The 18,014-nt window shown below is 36.1% G+C and overlaps 2 protein-coding genes across 4 annotated transcripts in view; both read left to right on the forward strand.

The window, feature by feature from the left end:
* LOC109984433 (F-actin-uncapping protein LRRC16A) overlaps positions 1 to 3,876 on the forward strand; it is a 70,619-nt gene extending 66,743 nt beyond the window's left edge. For all 3 annotated transcript variants that reach the window (XM_065957743.1, XM_065957742.1, XM_020634581.3), the window contains one exon: positions 334 to 3,876. In XM_065957743.1, coding sequence (XP_065813815.1) covers positions 334 to 512 — 179 coding nt within the window. In that variant the 3' untranslated portion in view covers positions 513 to 3,876. The remainder of the gene's footprint in view (positions 1 to 333) is intronic.
* Positions 3,877 to 4,023: 147 nt separating this feature from the next.
* Positions 4,024 to 13,042, forward strand: scgn (secretagogin, EF-hand calcium binding protein). Its single transcript, XM_020634582.3, has 11 exons — positions 4,024 to 4,184; positions 4,631 to 4,701; positions 6,498 to 6,590; positions 9,062 to 9,151; positions 9,510 to 9,566; positions 9,849 to 9,926; positions 10,498 to 10,553; positions 10,877 to 10,922; positions 11,057 to 11,116; positions 11,890 to 11,958; positions 12,401 to 13,042. The coding sequence occupies exons 1-11, from the start codon at positions 4,115 to 4,117 to the stop codon at positions 12,527 to 12,529; spliced, it is 819 nt and encodes a 272-aa protein (XP_020490238.1). The 5' UTR covers positions 4,024 to 4,114; the 3' UTR covers positions 12,530 to 13,042.
* The last annotated feature ends 4,972 nt before the right edge of the window (positions 13,043 to 18,014 follow it).

Genomic DNA, 18,014 nt, shown 5'->3' on the forward strand with positions numbered 1-18,014 from the left:
CCTCTGAGTCACTGAAGATTTCTTACATTGAAGACAATTTCCAAAAGTGAAAAAGACATTTGGGAGAATTTGTGGAGAGATTGTCACTAAAGTTTTGATATATTAAAAATCGAGGAAATATGGTTTTATTTTGCTACACTTTCTGATTTCAAACTGGGTGTAAGTTCTTATTTGTAGATAAGTCAACCGTCTTATTTACAGCCAAATGAATCCAAAGATATTTTTTATAATAATCATCATACTGTATCCTGTTTCATGTCTCTCTCCCCCTGCGATGCTTCCCGTCTCTTTGCTCTTCTGATTTTCTTCTCTCTCTCTCTTTTATTGTTTTAGTGAGGGCGGGCTCTGTGTCAGACTCTCTGCAGCGACCCAGCCCTCTCCGGACCAACTCTGAGGATCACAGCTCTTTCAAGACCAAGGACCAATCTCCAAACCGGGACAAGGACAAGACGGCGCGCAAAAAATCCTCAGACTCTGGAGAGGAGGTGGACAAAGAGTTTATTTTAATATGAGTGAGACAAAATGGTTGATAAGCCTCACCTTTATAAAATCAAACGTGGGGGGAATATGATCATCATATTTTCATCTATATCAGAGGTTGGATCTGTCAGACCTCAAATTATGAATCACACTTGGTTTGCAGGAAGATCTGCTGGAGTATCAGGTAATACAACACTTCATACTGAAATTAATAAGGTTGTCATTTATATGGTTTCTTTATTTTACCGTTGGAGAAATATCCTCAAATCATTTTTCAGTTCTAAAATGTCACCAAGTAAAACAAAACTAAGAGCTTCCTTCTCATTTAAAGCCTCTTCACTTGTTCTGTTCCTTTTCTCTGCTGTCAGGTGAAAACATCTCGCCTCTTAAGTAATAAACTTTACAGGATTTAATTAAATGGGCTTTGGGTTCGTTAAGCATTGTTTTGTTTTTTTAACTTTAAAAAAAAAGACATGATGCTTTCAGGACACAGAACACTTTCTGTTCGAATGGCACAGAGTGGGAGTCTGTGATAATCTTGCGTCTCGTTAATTACTTCAGTTGCTGGTTTCACAGGGACCAAACACACATCACACTAAAACCAGGATCACTACTGTACTTGAACTCAAGCCAGATAAGGACCCAGTGACATTCTTCTCCTCTAATATATTTATGTAGATTTTCTATTTCAGTGCGTGCAAGTTACTTTTTCTGGATTCCAGAGGTGACTGAATCATTATGCAATTCATCTTTTGTTTTCAGGATAACACAGGTCCAGCTGAGACTCTCAGCCTGCCATACATCACAAATACACATTTGATGTAGCTTACCTGACAGTGAAACCACAGGTCACTCAGAGGAGACCGGCTGTCTGAAAACTGAATTTACAGACTTCTCAAACAGCCTGACTGGACTCAAGTTTGTCCCTGTGTGAGGGAGTTGGAGTGACCATATGAAGTGTTGCTTTAGGAGGACTGTAGTGCACTTTTACTTTACTGATAACCAATGAATAAGGCTTCAGCACTGTTAACTAACACTGTTCTCTGTGTTTATACTTTGATCTCATGAAACCTTTAAACTGCAGAAGACTTTTTTTCACATTGCTTTAGGGGGAAAGGGAGTATGTGTCTGTCATTACAGAGTGAAATACAGAGTGACACTGTAAATATAAATGTTACAGCTTCATTTCTAGATAATACTTCTTTCAATACACTTTGTCCCAATGATTTGCATCAGTCATACACACTCTGTACTGCTTGTAGAGACAGATGGATCCTCCAACATGTTATATTGCCCTGGTGTGCTTATTGTTCAGTGAAGGCAAATAACTAACTTAGCAAGAGGAATATCATGGATAATCTGGAAGGTCTTTTACTTCCTGTTTCAGGGTCTGATTTGATTTAGAATAAGACAGAAACCTCTCTAGTCTTTGAGTAAAAGCATGAAACTGACGGAACTCCTTCAAATACTCTTCTCCTCAGGCTGCAGACTTGACCTTCAGGGCTTTCAAGTTCAATTAACTTTACTTCCATTCTGTGCAAGACAAGACATTTCTCAGAAAAAAAAAACTGGTTGCAATCATATTGGCATAGTAAAAAACTAACGGGAATGCAGCGCCTGAAGGGAAAGTGAATCGCATTTTCAGGTCCTGAATGCTACCCAACAACAACAACAACAACAACAACAACACAGGTCTCAGGCTGTCCTCTTATGTTTGTTTTTCAGAGCAAGAAATGCCCTTTTCACACATTCGCAAAGTCAGCAAACAGAATCTCATTTTTTTTAACTAAAAATCAAATCATTGATAGATATGGCTTGAAGAAAAAAAATCACAAATCTCAACGTAAAGTTAACGCCTTAAAGTGTTGATGGTTGTCTTTGACATAAAAACATGCAGTTTTAGTTTGAAAGTAGATTCAAACAGACGTTAAGCATTTGTATTAGAAATACTGAATAAAGAAAGTAAATTCATTATATTTTTTTAATGCTGAATAGCATCAACATCAAAGTCATAACTATGACTGGAAACTGTTTTGAAATTTTCCTGAAAGAAGGAAATACATATAAATCCTTCACAGCAGTCTAACAATCTTAGGAAACCAAAGCATAAAGCAAAGTATTTCTAACGCTTTAATAAAAACAACTCTGCAGACCTACAGATTGTTATACATTTTTTTCATCCATGCCAACATCCTGCATGATGTCATTAACACCCATCAAACTATTATTTTAAGATATCATCCTCAGTGGAAGGACGTCTTTGTAATTGATGTCTGTATTAAACTGTCCTTAACATTAACCTAAAATCTGCTCTAACCTCTGCTCTTCATGCGCTGTGTGAAAGGGGCACACCTTGTGTTTAACTGTACTGTACAAGTCTAATTCAAGTCAGGACCAAAGGTCTCACTGGTGCACCTTTTCTATGGTGTCTATGGATGTCTTTTTATAGGATTATAAAAAACATGACTTCCTTACTTCTTTGTCACTAATAGGGGAATGGGAATAACACTTTTTCTGCTGCAAGTCTCTGATGTCAACAACTACATATGTTTACTGTGCCACACCCAAAACTCAGACATCACTTTTATTTTAAAAGATGTTGCAGGAAACAGAAATAAACACTCCTAATAGGTGTTATTTTCTGTTGACAGTTAATTTTTTTTCCTGAAAATAATCGAGTAAGGACATCATCTTCTTCCTTCCTTTGGTGTCAGAAGCCGCTGACAGTGTTTCTGTCATGTTTAAAAAGACTGATGATGATTTCCTGTGCTAGCCTGATAATTAGCACCCTTCTTTTCTCTCGCAATGGTGCAGGGAGCTGAGAAAATGAAGAAAAAAAAAAAAGAGTCCAGACTCCTGAGGCTTTGTGTGACTGCATGATGTAAGGTGTACTGTATGTATATATGTGTTTTCATACACGTAGGAGTGTGCGTGTGTATATATGTATGTGTAATATACACACATGTAACATTCACACTGTGATTCAACACGCCTATGTGAAAGCAGCAGATCCTTCATTGTTTTGGTACTAAGTACACTACTTTACTAGGGGTTTGTTGATAACTTATTTGGAATAAAAAACAGCGACCGTCTCAGTTTTTCCTGTTTTTTCTCTCACATGTACATTGTGTTCATAAATGTAGAAATTAATTCTTTGTATGTATTAATTTGTTATGACATGTAATCGATTAAATGTTACTTTCATCATGATTCACAAAAAGAAATAATGCAAAACAACCACTGTTTTTCCATGAGCCGGAAAGAAGCAAAAACACAATGGACACGTTGCTTATAATTTGTTTCATTGCCACGATTAATCAATATGTTTCTGCTGGTGTCAAACATTTCTTTGTGCAGATATCAAAATTGATTAAAATAATTTTACAGGCTTCAAAACATGTGCATTGTTTCTTTGTGTAACTGCTCTGAAAGATTTATTTGCAGTGTATCCATACAGCCACTAGATGGTAGAAACATTTCTACAGTTCGCTCTGTCCTTCACACAGAGGAGGTGTGGTTTAAGTCAGAGTAACATCCCGTCTGTCAACCAAGGAGGCGACTGAACAGGGTTTCACAGTTAGTCCACTCAGTCTCGTGTTGAAGTTAACAGCTGTCTTTTCTGTTCCTTTATAAAATGGAAAGTGCTTTTGATAACCTGGATGCTGCTGGTTTTCTGGAAATCTGGCAACACTTTGATGCAGATGGTGAGGAGAGTAAATTTGTATATATTTGTTTCTTTTATCTTTTCAAGTACCTGCCTAAAGAGATAAATAAAAGTGTATTATCATCCTTTTGTTTTTGAAATGTAAAGGATGTTTTTTGGACTGAGCATGTGAGTCCTTGTTATAGGAAGTTTAAGTTCTTACGTGAAATATGTTTGAAGACTGTTTTTTTTTTCTACCCAGAGTTAAAGCTATTTGAGAAATAGTCTCACGATTCTAAATGTGTGTCTGAAAGGATCTTGATGCAGAGGAGAAACTGCTTAACAATCAGCAAAAACATTCAATCTGAAAATATGGAGATAAAAGAGTTGAGATGGAGCTGAAACGCATCTCATCTTAAATTCTGCCTCGTTCTTATTTTTGTGTAAAATTGTCTTTGGTTCCTTCACTAACAAGAAGGCTTGTACTGCTTGTTTTTCATTTGACAGATAATGGCTACATTGAGGGTAAAGAGTTAGATGAGTTTTTCCGTCACATGATGATGAGACTGGATCCACAGGTAAGTTACTTTGTTCAGAAAAAATCATCCGGAAAGTGTGATGACAGCGGTTGAATACATTGCATGTCAGGGGCAGCTGAACTGCCACAAAGCGAGCAGACTGCAGCACCATCATTATCTGATTTTACAAATTATACTGATCCACATGACAATTTTATTAAAGTATACTTCATAATTAATTGTATGTTATGTAGTAGACACGGTTTATCAGAAAGGCAATGATTCATTTTGAAATGTGCATCCTTACATACAATTTTAAATCAGTTTTTAGAAAAGTACATTTGACATCACTTTATCTCTGCTGTGTAGTCATCTGAACATTGATCCAGGATGGGTGTGGTTACTGTTAAGGGTGTAAGACACTACACAATCAAGAAGCTCTGGACACTGTCAAACAAGATCCCTCAACTTGAATTTACTCTTTAATTTTCTCCCTGAAGCAACAGGAAATGAAAAACTGAAAAATATAACTGATAAGTCCATTTCCTGTGTGTGTGCGTGCATTTGTGCTAATGGAGTTGTTCTAAAACAAACAGACCCTGACCACATGTCACTCTCTGTCTGTCTAATGTTTACTCTCCATCACTTATGCCTCAAGGATAAGCCCTTGTTTGTGTTTTTCTCTGCACAGAATACAGCACAGACTAGTTATCTTAATCTACCCACTCAGCTGTAGAAGAAATGTGAAATAAACCTCATGGTGCTTTTATACTCTTTTTATACTCACTGGTAACATATGAGAGCTTCTATTATCAATGCATTTTTATAAATCTGCATGTGATAAACTGCAAGTTAATATAGGATTATTCATGCGGTGTGCCATTATTTTATTGCTTTACATTGTAAAGCTCCTGTGAGGAGCTTTTTTTGCATGTCAAGTTTTGTCAAGTGTGATCTTTTATTTCTATGCTGATTGTATCCTGTACAAGAGTAAGAATTAAAAAAAAGAAACAAACTCATCTTACTTTATTGTAACAGTCAAATGTATCACTCATTTAGAATCTTTGTAAAGGAAAATGTCTTTAAGAATGTTTCTGCAGTGTGCTGTTGCTCACTTCATAACCCTTTCCCCCCCCGGTGGTGGTAATTGGGGATACAAATGCATAAACGCTTAATGTCAATACTGTAAAAACTTCTGCTTAGCAACAGGCGAGAGCTGGCGCCACATGTGGTGTATTGCAGGAGAGTGATGAAGATGAATACATTTGTCTCGGTATATGAGTGCTGGTCAGGCACGTTGTAGATACAGTTCAATGATTGAGGGTTTCCAAAGAGACACTGGTAGAAAAGCTTCTAAATTTGTTTCACAATGAAAAAAAAAGAAGCTTGTTTATACAGGAAGAGAAAATGTTATCCTTGTCTCAGATAACTGTACATCATGCTCTTTGCTTTGTGTGTGAGAAAGACTTGGTTGGCCAAAACATGTAAAGTGAGCTTTATTATGAACAAGACTCAGCTTGGGTTTCAAAAGGCAAAACTTGAATAAAAAAAAATCCAGGAGCAAAGAAGTATCCATGGTGACTGCTTAAAATAAATGTGACTCAGCCAGAACAGGATTTGTCCTTCAATAACAAGAGTTCAAGATTTAGGGACATGCTTTCGTCATGATTTAAAGGAACCATTGTAAAGCAGATGCTCTAGCTTTTTTCTCATATTTTTTATACTTTTGGGGGTTTTTTTACATTTCATTTTGCTCTATCAAAGAGTGCTCACATGGTGATGTTTTATACAATTAGTGAATGTGCCTTAGGGGTAAGAAAATCAATGTTGCATTTTCATGTCCTGTGTCTTTGCAGGAGAAAGTTACTGAGGAGAGAGTTCAGAGACTGAAACAGAGGTTTATGTCGGCCTATGATGTCACCGCTGATGGGAGACTACAGATCCAGGAGGTACTGCATGGTTCATGTGTCTAAATTCCTTCTCATTGACTTTACATTTATTTAATTGATACTCAATAGGCTGCTGTATTGTGATTAAAGTTGACAAACTAATGTAACTATTTCCTTTTTTTCATTTACATTTTAGGATTTTTCTCTCCTCCATCTGTTCTCTCTCTCATTCTCTACTCATTCTTCCTCCACCTTTTATTTGTCTCCTGTATGCATGATGATGACACAGCTTGTTCAGCATTCAACGAGAATGAAACTAACGTCCAGAATTACTGAGAGTAATTCTGAGACACCCTGTAGAGTGAAAAAATATCTTAATGGAAAATAATCTAATACCCTTTTGAGATTTTACCAACAATACATCATAATTGCTTGTAATTACTTAAAGTTAATTATAAAGTTGCTCTTTGATTGAATAAATCTATCCAATCAATTCAAACTTGATTGATAAAGTCACAGATTACAGTTTTTTCCAAGAAATGTAACACTGAAGTTTGATTACATCGAGCTCTTGATTTTTTTCTCTGCCAAGAGCTCCCATTAAAACTCCACTCTGTGTAAGTGACACTGCTCATGGTACACTATCAGCATTTCTTCAGAACAGTTCATTCTATAAAGGAAATTGTAAACATGCATTAGGCCAATCCCATATTAATGTATTGAACTCAGACCTCCAACACATTGGGTTTCATACAGCTGGAAAAATCAATACATGCTGCCTTCAATGGCCCGTTGAAGACTGAGATTTACTGTCGCTGATGCAGGAACAGTAGGATCAAACCTCTTAGCACAGAAGATTCTTTTAAAGTTACACAACCTTGACAATAGATTTAACCATATATTTTTTCACTTTTAAGCTACCTTTTCTTTTAACTTCTTACGGAGGTAGTTTTATCCTCTGAGGGCCACCTATCTCTTGACTTCAAATTGCCATACTAGCTCTCTCAGTCCAGTGCACACACACACACACACACACACACACACACACACACACACACACACAAAATAAACATTGCTGTCAAAAGTCAATATCAATTTGAATTGCTTTCACTGATATAATCCCAACAGAACAGGCTACACACACTTGCCAAAATACTTCAGTATAAACTGTTCAGTAAGTGTGTTATCATGATTTTGGTAAATATGTGTAGATAATATTTTTACAACCCCAGAGAAGACAAAACCTTGTGCCCCCTAAGATATGTTGCTCCTAGGATGGACCCTATGGTTGTGAACCAGTGACTGACAGAATGTAGCTGATAGAAGACACTTGGACTAGTCCTTTTTGTTAAATAGTAGAAACATTTATTGAACTCAGCATCAGACAGATCTGAACTGGGACTGCTACTGCACAGTGCCAACAGAAAGAATCTAGACTCACGTCGTGACCACATTTGCTAAATATGTTTTTACTAAGCACTTTTTAATGTTACCCCTGATTCTAGTTCTCTGTGTGATGCTGAATCCTCTCTGCAAATTGCAAAGGAAGGAAGTTCCTGGCCACAAAGCTGACGTGTGATATCTTGATAAGTTCTGTTACTTCTCTAGTTTAGTGTCAGAAGACTGTGTTTGCTAGTTATCAGAAAAGAAAAATGTGCTTCCTCTCTTGAAGCAGGATGTCTTCTGACTTGCTTGCTTGCTTTATGTAAACAGTCTTTTTGAGGAAAATCTTCTTTTTAGTTTGTGTTTTGTTGCATACCGAATCCTGGGTGTGATTCCACTACAACCATTAAGCATTTTTGATATTTGATTGACCAACAAAGCTTTTATTTGTCTGTCTAAACTAAATATCGCTTGGGTTTTGCACTTTTGTGTGACAAGAGAAGTATTTTGCAAATATCCAACTCTTGCAAACAGAGATAGTTTTGCAGAATCAACGATGATTTAGAAAAAAATCCAAGCAAAAGATTAACAATATAAAACTAACACTTATGTGAACATAGCAGGAAATACACAAATTGGCCGTCTTGGTTTTTGTGTGCAGTTTTGTGGCTTTTTTTCTTAACATCTTGCCCTTCTTAGGTTGGCATCACAGTTGGCGCATTGCGTTTGAACTGACTGTGAGCTGTTCTGCAGCTTTCTGATCTAAATGGCTGCAGTATCATCTTGTATTTTAATTAAATTGATGTTGGGGGTCGGTTTAATCTGCTAATGCACGGCTGGTACTATTAAAGAAGGACAGACAGGACAAGTGCAACATGAACTGGAGTTAAGCCAGGAGGAGCTGCGGTAGAATATAAATCACACATTCTCTCTGTCTGACCTGCATGCAGGGAGCTTCAGTTTGTTTTAAGATAACTATGGATGCAAGATTTCTGCTATGGATGCAATTCTCTTTTAACAAGATGTAAACAAATTGATTAAGAAAGCCAGACCAGACCAAAAAGGGGCCAAAGTGTTTTAAAGTTTGTATGATGGAAAGCCAAAAATAGCATGCTATTCACTTACTGCTGCTCTGTTTTGTTTTCCAGTTGGCCAATATGATCCTCCCTGCGGATGAGAACTTCCTGTTAATTTTCCGCAGAGAAACTCCTCTGGACAACAGCGTAGACTTCATTAAGGTAAAGTCAAAGAAGATACCAAGCAATAATTGTAGGCATAAAGACAGCCACATCCATTCAGTAAGGAATATCTCCACAACATATTGTCAAGGAAAGGCTGTCAGAATTGTAAAGATTTTAAAGTATTGTGCATATTATTATTTTTGACATTTCAACTGTGAATATCCATTCTCAATATGTCACGTGATATTAAACCAAAGCCAATCAAATATCATAACTTTCTGTAGTAACACTTATTATGGTGTCTTTTAAGGAAGCCAAATTTCAATTTCTCTCTAATCTAACTCTAATCCACCATTGATCTTGCACACTGCATGTAAGCATTAGTTTTTTTGCTCTTCACTTCACCTTGCTGTAGATCTGGAAGAACTACGATGTTGACTGCAGCGGCTACATATCTGCTCAGGAACTCAAGGTGAGGTCAACAATAAAACAAAAACAGATGTTTACCCATTGTCATAACAGAACCCACTACTTCTCTTTTCTGTTTGAGGAAATATCGTCAGTGTGGGCAGAGAATGAATGTAACCCTCAGTCTCCGTCATTATTTCGCACACTGAGATGCTAGCCTCATGTCATGTTTTTCTTTAGAGAAAAGATTCTTGGTAGATTCTGTCACATACCTTAAATGATTTTAGTGAGCTTCTTTGTATTTGAAAGGTTTGTTGGGTGATTGTTTGTTAAACTTTTTTCTCAGGCTTTCCTGAAAGACTTGTTCCAGCAGCATCAAAAGGAAGTGCCTTCTGACAAGCTGGAGGAGTATACAGACACAATGGTTGGTATACCATTTACCCTGAAATCCACAGTCCTTACTAAAAGCCCTTACGTGTTATATAGAAAAGTATCTTGAGCTGTTTATAAATGTGTGCAGGGAATGTGTTGCATAAACTGTACATTATGTGGTTGAGCTGGTTTTAACAATCTTGTTCTGCAATTTTCAGGTTTCTAGTAAGTGCAATAGCTGTTTTTAAAGTACGTTTTATAAAATGTTTCACAAATAAAAACTGCTGAATGAAAAAATAGATTGGCAGCTTCAATAAAGTATTTTGCAAAACAATGTGCATGAAAATATTATATATAAGGACTTTAAAATAAATACTGTTTTCTTAGTTTTTTGTTCTCTGCTGCACTTAAAGGCAGAAGGGTCACAGTAGGCAGCTTGTACATGTGTACATGAGTCACTGCTGTCTTAGACAACCTTTTGATTTAGATGAGATATGAAGTTTGATCAAATAATGAGTTGGCCCAGGAGTCGCAGGAGCTGCTAGAAGGAAATAACAAGGACAGAAAGAAATGTCATAGTCTGAATTTATTGAAATGCTCCTCTAAAATCTTTTTTCTTGCAGATGAAAATCTTTGACAAAAACAAGGATGGCTGTTTGGATTTGAATGACTTGGCCAGGTACTTTCCCAAGGATAAGGATAAAGATATATTCCTTACAGAGCAAAGTAAAATAGACTGTCACTCATGCTTGTAACTTTATTACAAAAAAGTAGCTCCAGTACTAACATGTTAAAACACCAGAGAATCGGTGTAGAACATAGTTGTGTGTAGATGCAAATCACAACTTCACAACTCATCATCAGCTGAAGCCTCAGGACACACAAGAAAACATGACTGCACACTCACTGCCCCATTGGCTGAAAGAGTTAAGACAAGAGCAACAATTTAAGAATTCCACAAGGTTTTTTTTTTCTAATATTTGTCTTTCTTTTTCTAATAAGGATCTTGGCTTTGGAGGAAAATTTCTTGCTCCAGTTCCAGATGGATGTAAGTATTTTCATTAACAGCATGTTTAAAAAAAAGATAATCGATGATAAAACAATCCAGTTAGTTATCTTTTGTTATTTGCTCCAGCTTCAGTCCTCTATACCTGGTGTTAAACAACTTGTTTTTTTACGCAGGCGTGCAGTAAAGAGGAGAGATGGAGAGACTTTGACAAGATTTTCACCCATTATGATGTTGTAAGTACAATAAAACACTGGGTGGGTCTGCTGTTTCTTAATCACATCACATGAAATCTCATCATGGGCATGTCCTGCAGGAAACTATGAGAGACTATGACTAACAAGAGTGCAGAATTGGTTGAATGGCTATTTACTTCTTCTCTTGATTAAACAAAATACAGGCATCTCAGTGGCCATGCAATATGACAGAGTATTGGGTCTTGTTGTAGTTTTTCCTTTTTATTTACGCACAACCATCTTATGGAGTGATTACTCTGCACGCTGATGGCTCATCTGTCATTGACTGATGCACACTGCTCATTACTACATGATGTAATTCGCTATATGACCAGCAGGTGACACCTCTCCCCTAATTGAACACAATATCATCACATCAAACTGAACAGGAATCAAACACTATTTTAACATAAAGCAAAAACCTTAACATGTAACTTTGGGGCCTTTTCTACAGTGACCATGCTTTATTTATCATGCCTGTGACATACTGTACCAATGTGTTCATTTCGGAAAAGCAGATTCGAACCAATTGCTACTGCTGCAACAAGTCCTATAGCCTCTGTACACAAGGGGCACTCTTAAACTGCTGAGCTAAAGTGGCACGCTAGAGGTGTATATCTGATATCTTCAGTGCATGCCTGGATTCACTATGCCTTAGTATATGCCCGGTCAACTAAAGACTAATGAGTGACTGAAGTATGTGAGTGTCAGTTAGATGAATCAATCCGCATTCATACTATATTTTTCTTTCTGTCTTTTTCTTTCCTGATCAGAGTAAGACGGGAGCGCTGGAGGGTCCTGAGGTTGACGGCTTGGTCAAAGACATGATGGGGCTGGACAGGGTAGGACAAAATAGCTTTTAGTATTTTACTACCAAATATGTAAAATTGTGTTGATGAAAAGGTATTTGTAATATGTACCAAATATTGATTTTTATTCATAATTGAGATGCAAATATTTGTCCCAAACCGCAATACTTTCAAAGGTACTTGCCAAAATCATCATTAATGATCAGTAATCAGCAGAAAATCTACCATTGTGGTGTATTAACATATGACAAGGGTTAGTTTCTATTGCTGAGATAACTAGCTGATATGCTTAATCAGTTATCGTTTTATTGCAAAAAGAAAAAGTATTCTGGAATGTAGGTTATAATCTATAAAGCATTTTGGTCATTTTTGAAGCACTCTGATATCATCTTAGGTTTTATTTCACTTCTCCTACATGTCATGAATTATAGCTTCATGAACTTTGGACTGATGGTCAAACAATTCTGCTTTTCAGCCCAACATCACGGGTCCCGAGCTTGACAAGCTGCGAGCTATTCTGCTGCGTCACTGTGATGTCAACAAGGACGGAAAGATCCAGAGAAATGAGCTGGCTCTGTGTCTGGGAGTGAAATCTAAAGTTTAGTTAAACAGTTGTTGTATTTATGATACTGTATTATGAAACAATGACAATGACTAGTTGTAATATTGAAATGGTAGACTTTCATATAATCTGAACCAGTCTAAGTTAAGGTCATTTCAGGTCATAGCTCAATGTTATTTGATCCTTAATATGATTGAAACATCATTTGACAGTGTGTGATGGAAAGTGCATTTTGAATGACAGTTTTTCCTGCATGTTGAACTCTGAAAGACTGAAATGAAATATTACTGTCTTTTTGGTTTAGTTGGCTGCCTGTGCTGTAGGTTTGTGGCATATTTGTCAGTTTGTTAGTTGGTCGTCATGTGAGTTAAGATTAAAAAGATTAAATGTTTGGAATTGCACAACAGTTTTTGTGTTACTTTGATGCTGAAGTTTTTGATAGCTATTTCTGATATTATCCAATTGCATGTTTCCCTGCAAAGTATGCTGATCGCATGATGTTATAAATGTGATATAATGGGTTGTAGAGGGAAATAAAACTATGACAAGCAATGAGTATGTTTACTTTTTTCTCTTTTTTTGGATATTTCACAAATTTAAACTCACTTGTTTGGTAAGTTCAGTTTGATCTGAAATAACAAAAATATACACAAAACAGAAGTGATGTTACTTACTAATACTTACTTACTTTCTAATGGAACTCATAATTTATCATTTAATATCTGACATCTAAGTAAACCTTGAATATGAACCCGGTAACATAATTCCAGAAGCGTCGCTAAACTGTACATCTCATTGACCGTACAATTCATTACTATAAGCATAGAAACTACAATACTGAGTAACTTAGTTAACCAATTAATATTTAAAGCCGAAGAGGTTCCAAAAATAAGTAGAGCAAGCATAGATTTAAATTACATTAAAGTTACTCATTCAATTTTATTAATTTTTTCGATGCAACATTCATAAAATATCCACTTCAAACATGTAGAACATTTTTTAAGATACTGATGTTTTACCAGCAGTGAGGAGGGGTGTTCTTTGTATGGGAAACTGAGAGTAATATCATTTTGAAAAGATTAATCAAAATCAACATTTCATGAAGCAAAATAACGCTCCTCTATTGTAAGACCACAGAGGAGCGCTGCTTAAGACTTATTATTTGGTTGTCATTTTCCAGGCCACTGTGACCCCTCTCCTCTAAGAAGCAACAAGCTGACAGGGCGAGTCTTTGTTTATCATGTTAAAGTCAGAGAAAAAGAACAAACAGGGTTAAGTAGATGGAAACCATCTCAGCCACTAAAAGGGAGCTAATGTTTCGTATGTAAAAGCTTTGCTCCGCCGCAGCCTGATTGTCTCTGAAGTCTCCACAAAGCTGTAATGTTTACTTTGATACTGTCTTTATTTGTCTGTCTGCCTGTGTGTTCATTCAGAAAACTGCACACATAAGATACTTTGCTGTAATGGGTTGGTCTTTTTCTAGTTTGGTTTTTCAGTGTTTAGTGTTTCTTCTTGTTCCAGTGTGCTTTGTTCATTCTTGAGTTCTGTGTGTTTTTAGTGTTTCATGATTTAGTTTGTAGTTGTCCTCTGTGTTTCTTGTATTCCTGTCTGTGTGTTTCCCAGTGTGATTGCCCTGATTGTCCTCACCTGTGTCTTGTTAGTCTCACCTGTGTTTGATGACCCCTGTGTCTATTTAGTCTCTGTGTTTCTTTCCCCCCTGTGTCAGTTCATTGTATGTTGCATGTATGTTGTAGGGTGTATGTAGGTTGTTGGCGTGTCAGTGTCAGTGTCCAGTGTTTCTTAGTGGCTCCTTGTTTTCCGTTTTTGGATTTTGCTCTAGGAAGTTTTTTGTTTTGCATTTTACCTCTTGCCTTTTTGTTAAAATAAATATTTTGTTAGTTCCGCATTTCGGTCCACCTCCCGTGTTTCACACACCACAGTTTGTAACACTTGCACAGTGTTCAGTTAATAGGTTCTGTTATATGTAAGTACGTTTTAATGTGTAAATTATGCTGTGCTCTGTGGGGCTTGTGGTTGTGTGTATTTGTGTGGGAAGAGCAGACGCTACACAGCTGCTGCTGAACAAACACTTCTCAATTTATGCTGAAAGCTTTTCTCCCAGCTGTATCACAGGACCCATTGCCTGGATATGTAACAGTTATTGCAGTTATAACAGTTCAATCAATATTTAACAACAATGGTTTTCAGATGATGACATGTTAATTTCTCAAGATCCAGAGAAAACAACTTATATTAACTTTTTAAAACAGGATCACCAATTGTTGTTATTCCAAATTAATGGGGGGGGTGTTATGTTTCATCTTTTACATTTATCTATTTCTTTTATTTCAATTGAAATTGAAATAAAAGAAATAGATAACCATGTAAAAACAACATGCCTTCTGATGCCAAAAAAACGGCATGCGTACCTCTGTCGAATAAAATGAAAAAAACAACATGCATACCCTTGTCCAAAAAATTGAAAAGAAACGTTAAACATAACTATGTTGAAGAAAACTTAAAAAAACGGCAAACTTACCTGTCGAAGAAAACGAAAAAAAAATGACATCCATACCCCTGTTGAAAAAGAAAAAAAAAAAGACACATAACCATGTCGGAAAAAATGAAAAAGATGACATACATACCCATTTAGAAAAAAAAAAATGACATTCATACCTATGTTTTAAAAAAAACAACATACAAACCCATTGAATATTTCTAAAAAGAAGACACTGTCAACAGTATTGTTAGGTACATGACAGCAGCAGCACATACATGTGCTGCTCTTTGGCACCATGTTGGATTTGAACCCTCTATCAGTAGCTAGATAACATCTATCAACTGCTGCAGGGCTCCTATCACAGAACATTATTTCACTGGGCGACTTACCTCTGTAAGACGGTAACATAATTTACATGATACATAATACTTAAAATGCATAATACATAAAACAAGCAATTTACCAAATATAAAAGTGAAACTTTTAGCTGTTATATGTGAACCGTAGTGTGTTGTGTAAATTGCTGTAATAGTATCATGTTGGGAGTGTTGACAATGTGCTGTGATGAAGAGAGCATCTTTGATGTAGAACCAATGTGATTGTTCAGGTGAAGCAGCAGGCCAGTTTCATGAAGAGACCAGGTGAATTATCCTTCATAGTTGACTGTTTAATCATGTATTTGCACAACAATTTGATTTTAAAAGCAGAATCTATTGTGTTTTAAAGAATATCTAGCATCTGGCAGTGCTGATTACTTGAATCAATGTTTATGATATCGATAACTAAGGTTTTAAACCAGCATTAGTTGGATTAAATACTTCATAAATTCAATTCAATTTAAAAAACTTTATTTATCCCCGGGGGGGCAATTCAAAATTGTGTTGTGCCCAACAATGGTGTTGATTGTATAGCAATAGACAGAAAATGGCTGGTCCTCACAGAGGGGGGGAATTCAGGTTCGGTCCCCAGAGGAGCCAAAATGAAGGTTTTACATTTTTTCATGAGTGTTTCATATTTCAAGTTATTTTTGTGTTAAAAAAATTATCATGATTTTAGCAGTTAAAATTATGTCTCTTGACCTTTCAGAAAGAGTGGATCCCATCAAGCTGCCCGCAGTCAGTGGGTCCCATGGGGTAATAAAAACGGGTGTGTGTGTGTGTGTGTGTGGATCTGAAGAGAGAGAGACAGATAGCAAAAGCTTCTTCCACGCTCACAGAGCATCAGTTGAGCTTCACCACTAGTTTTTGAATGCATGAGTGTAATTCTTCTCATAACATCTTTGGTGAACATGACATTTAAGAATAATGAGAGAAAAACAAATACAAAATATTTTAATGGTTTGAGGTCTTCTGTATTGCTGTTTGTTGCACTTTTGCTAATGTTTCAAGGTGATTAAAATATACTCTGGGATTAACAGACAGTTTAATTAAGTGTTAAAAAGTTATGATTCTGAGTTCATTGCTGAGGTAAAAGCTGATCAACTTCCCTTACATTTGGTTTCATCCCCAGTAGATGGCACTATACACCTTCAACGTGTCTGTCAAGTGCTGCTGTCTAGAGACAGTGTGTCCCCCCCCCTTAAGAAAAAGTCCCATATTTCTAAAATGATTTTTCCTTATTTACTAACCTAGTATATATATATATATATATATATATATATATATATATATATATATATATATATATAAATAAATAAAAGTCCCATATTTCTAAAATTATTTTTCCTTCTGTAATAACCTAGTATTTATTTAATTTAGTGTTGAACAGGGGAGGCCCCAGCTTAAAAGCTAACAAATCTTTGCTGCATGAAGCTGGTACTTTTTTGTCCGTGCAAAGGTGTGAACAGTAACTAGAACAATTTATGAAGACCATGACACCAGGCTCCTCACGATGAAAGATGACTGACCTCCATTCCCTTTTTTATGCCTTTTCTTGTTCTTTTCCTTTTCTTAACTGAGTAAACAACAAATAAGACAGGTGTTGTAAATTGGAACCCTCTGCCTTTCTTTAAGTTGCGTTTCTGTACTTCTCCTAGGTGAAAACTAACATTCACATTCCCAAAATGTCAGTGACAAACATAGTTCATGGGACCTATAAGCTGAAAAGTAAACATTACTCTGAATGTATGGATCTGTCAGGTCACTGGTCACCAAGGTTTTAGAAAAGCACCTCAACAACCCCTTACAACAGAAGGTCATCAGGAGAGAAATGTATGTTTTGGCAAAAGAAATCCAATTTGTGCCAGTTATTTAAATAATCATTCCAAATCAAAATAACATATACTAACAAATCCTTTACAACCTCAAATCTGCTAATATTGTTGAGAAAATAAAAGAGATATTTCATTTTTTATATATATATTTTTTTTTTTCATTATTGAGCTTATTCAGCTCTTTGTGTACATTGGATCTAGTCTGGACAGCAGTTAGTGGATAGTGGACTGGTTAAATTGGATACTTCACTGGTTTGTAGACAGGCATAGGATGTGTTTAAATGTTTTGTTAAAGGACAAAAATATGTTACTTTAAATGCTAATATACTAACAGAACTAGTGAATGAGAAGCTTATTCTTGGGATATTTTACAAGGAGCATCATAAAGTAAATGTACGTCACACAGCACTTTGGAAAGCTAATCATGGAAAAAGGTCTTTTATTAAGTGTGATGCAAGTCTCTTACCTTGCGTCATTTTCTATACAAGTTGCGCTGTTAGACTTCAGTTGACAAACACTGTAAAATGTACATCTATTGTCCCAAACAAACAGGAACAGCAGCAGGAAAACTTCTAAAAATGTGACGGAGTCAATGGTTAAAATAATTTTCATTATATTCAAAACATCAACTTGCTATAAGTCTAAGATATGGACATTTATTGGTAAGATAGATTACATATACCTTGCACAGTTTCAAAGTCCTACCTGTGTTTTTTCTTCTTTCAGTGCTCTCTGTGCAATGCTAAAAATAATACCTTCAAAAATGTCTCCTTAAATTTCCATATTTTGTTTGTTTTCATATGAGATCCCCCCCA

Source organism: Labrus bergylta, chromosome 8 (assembly GCF_963930695.1).
Source record: "Labrus bergylta chromosome 8, fLabBer1.1, whole genome shotgun sequence".
Lineage (NCBI taxonomy): Eukaryota > Metazoa > Chordata > Actinopteri > Labriformes > Labridae > Labrus > Labrus bergylta.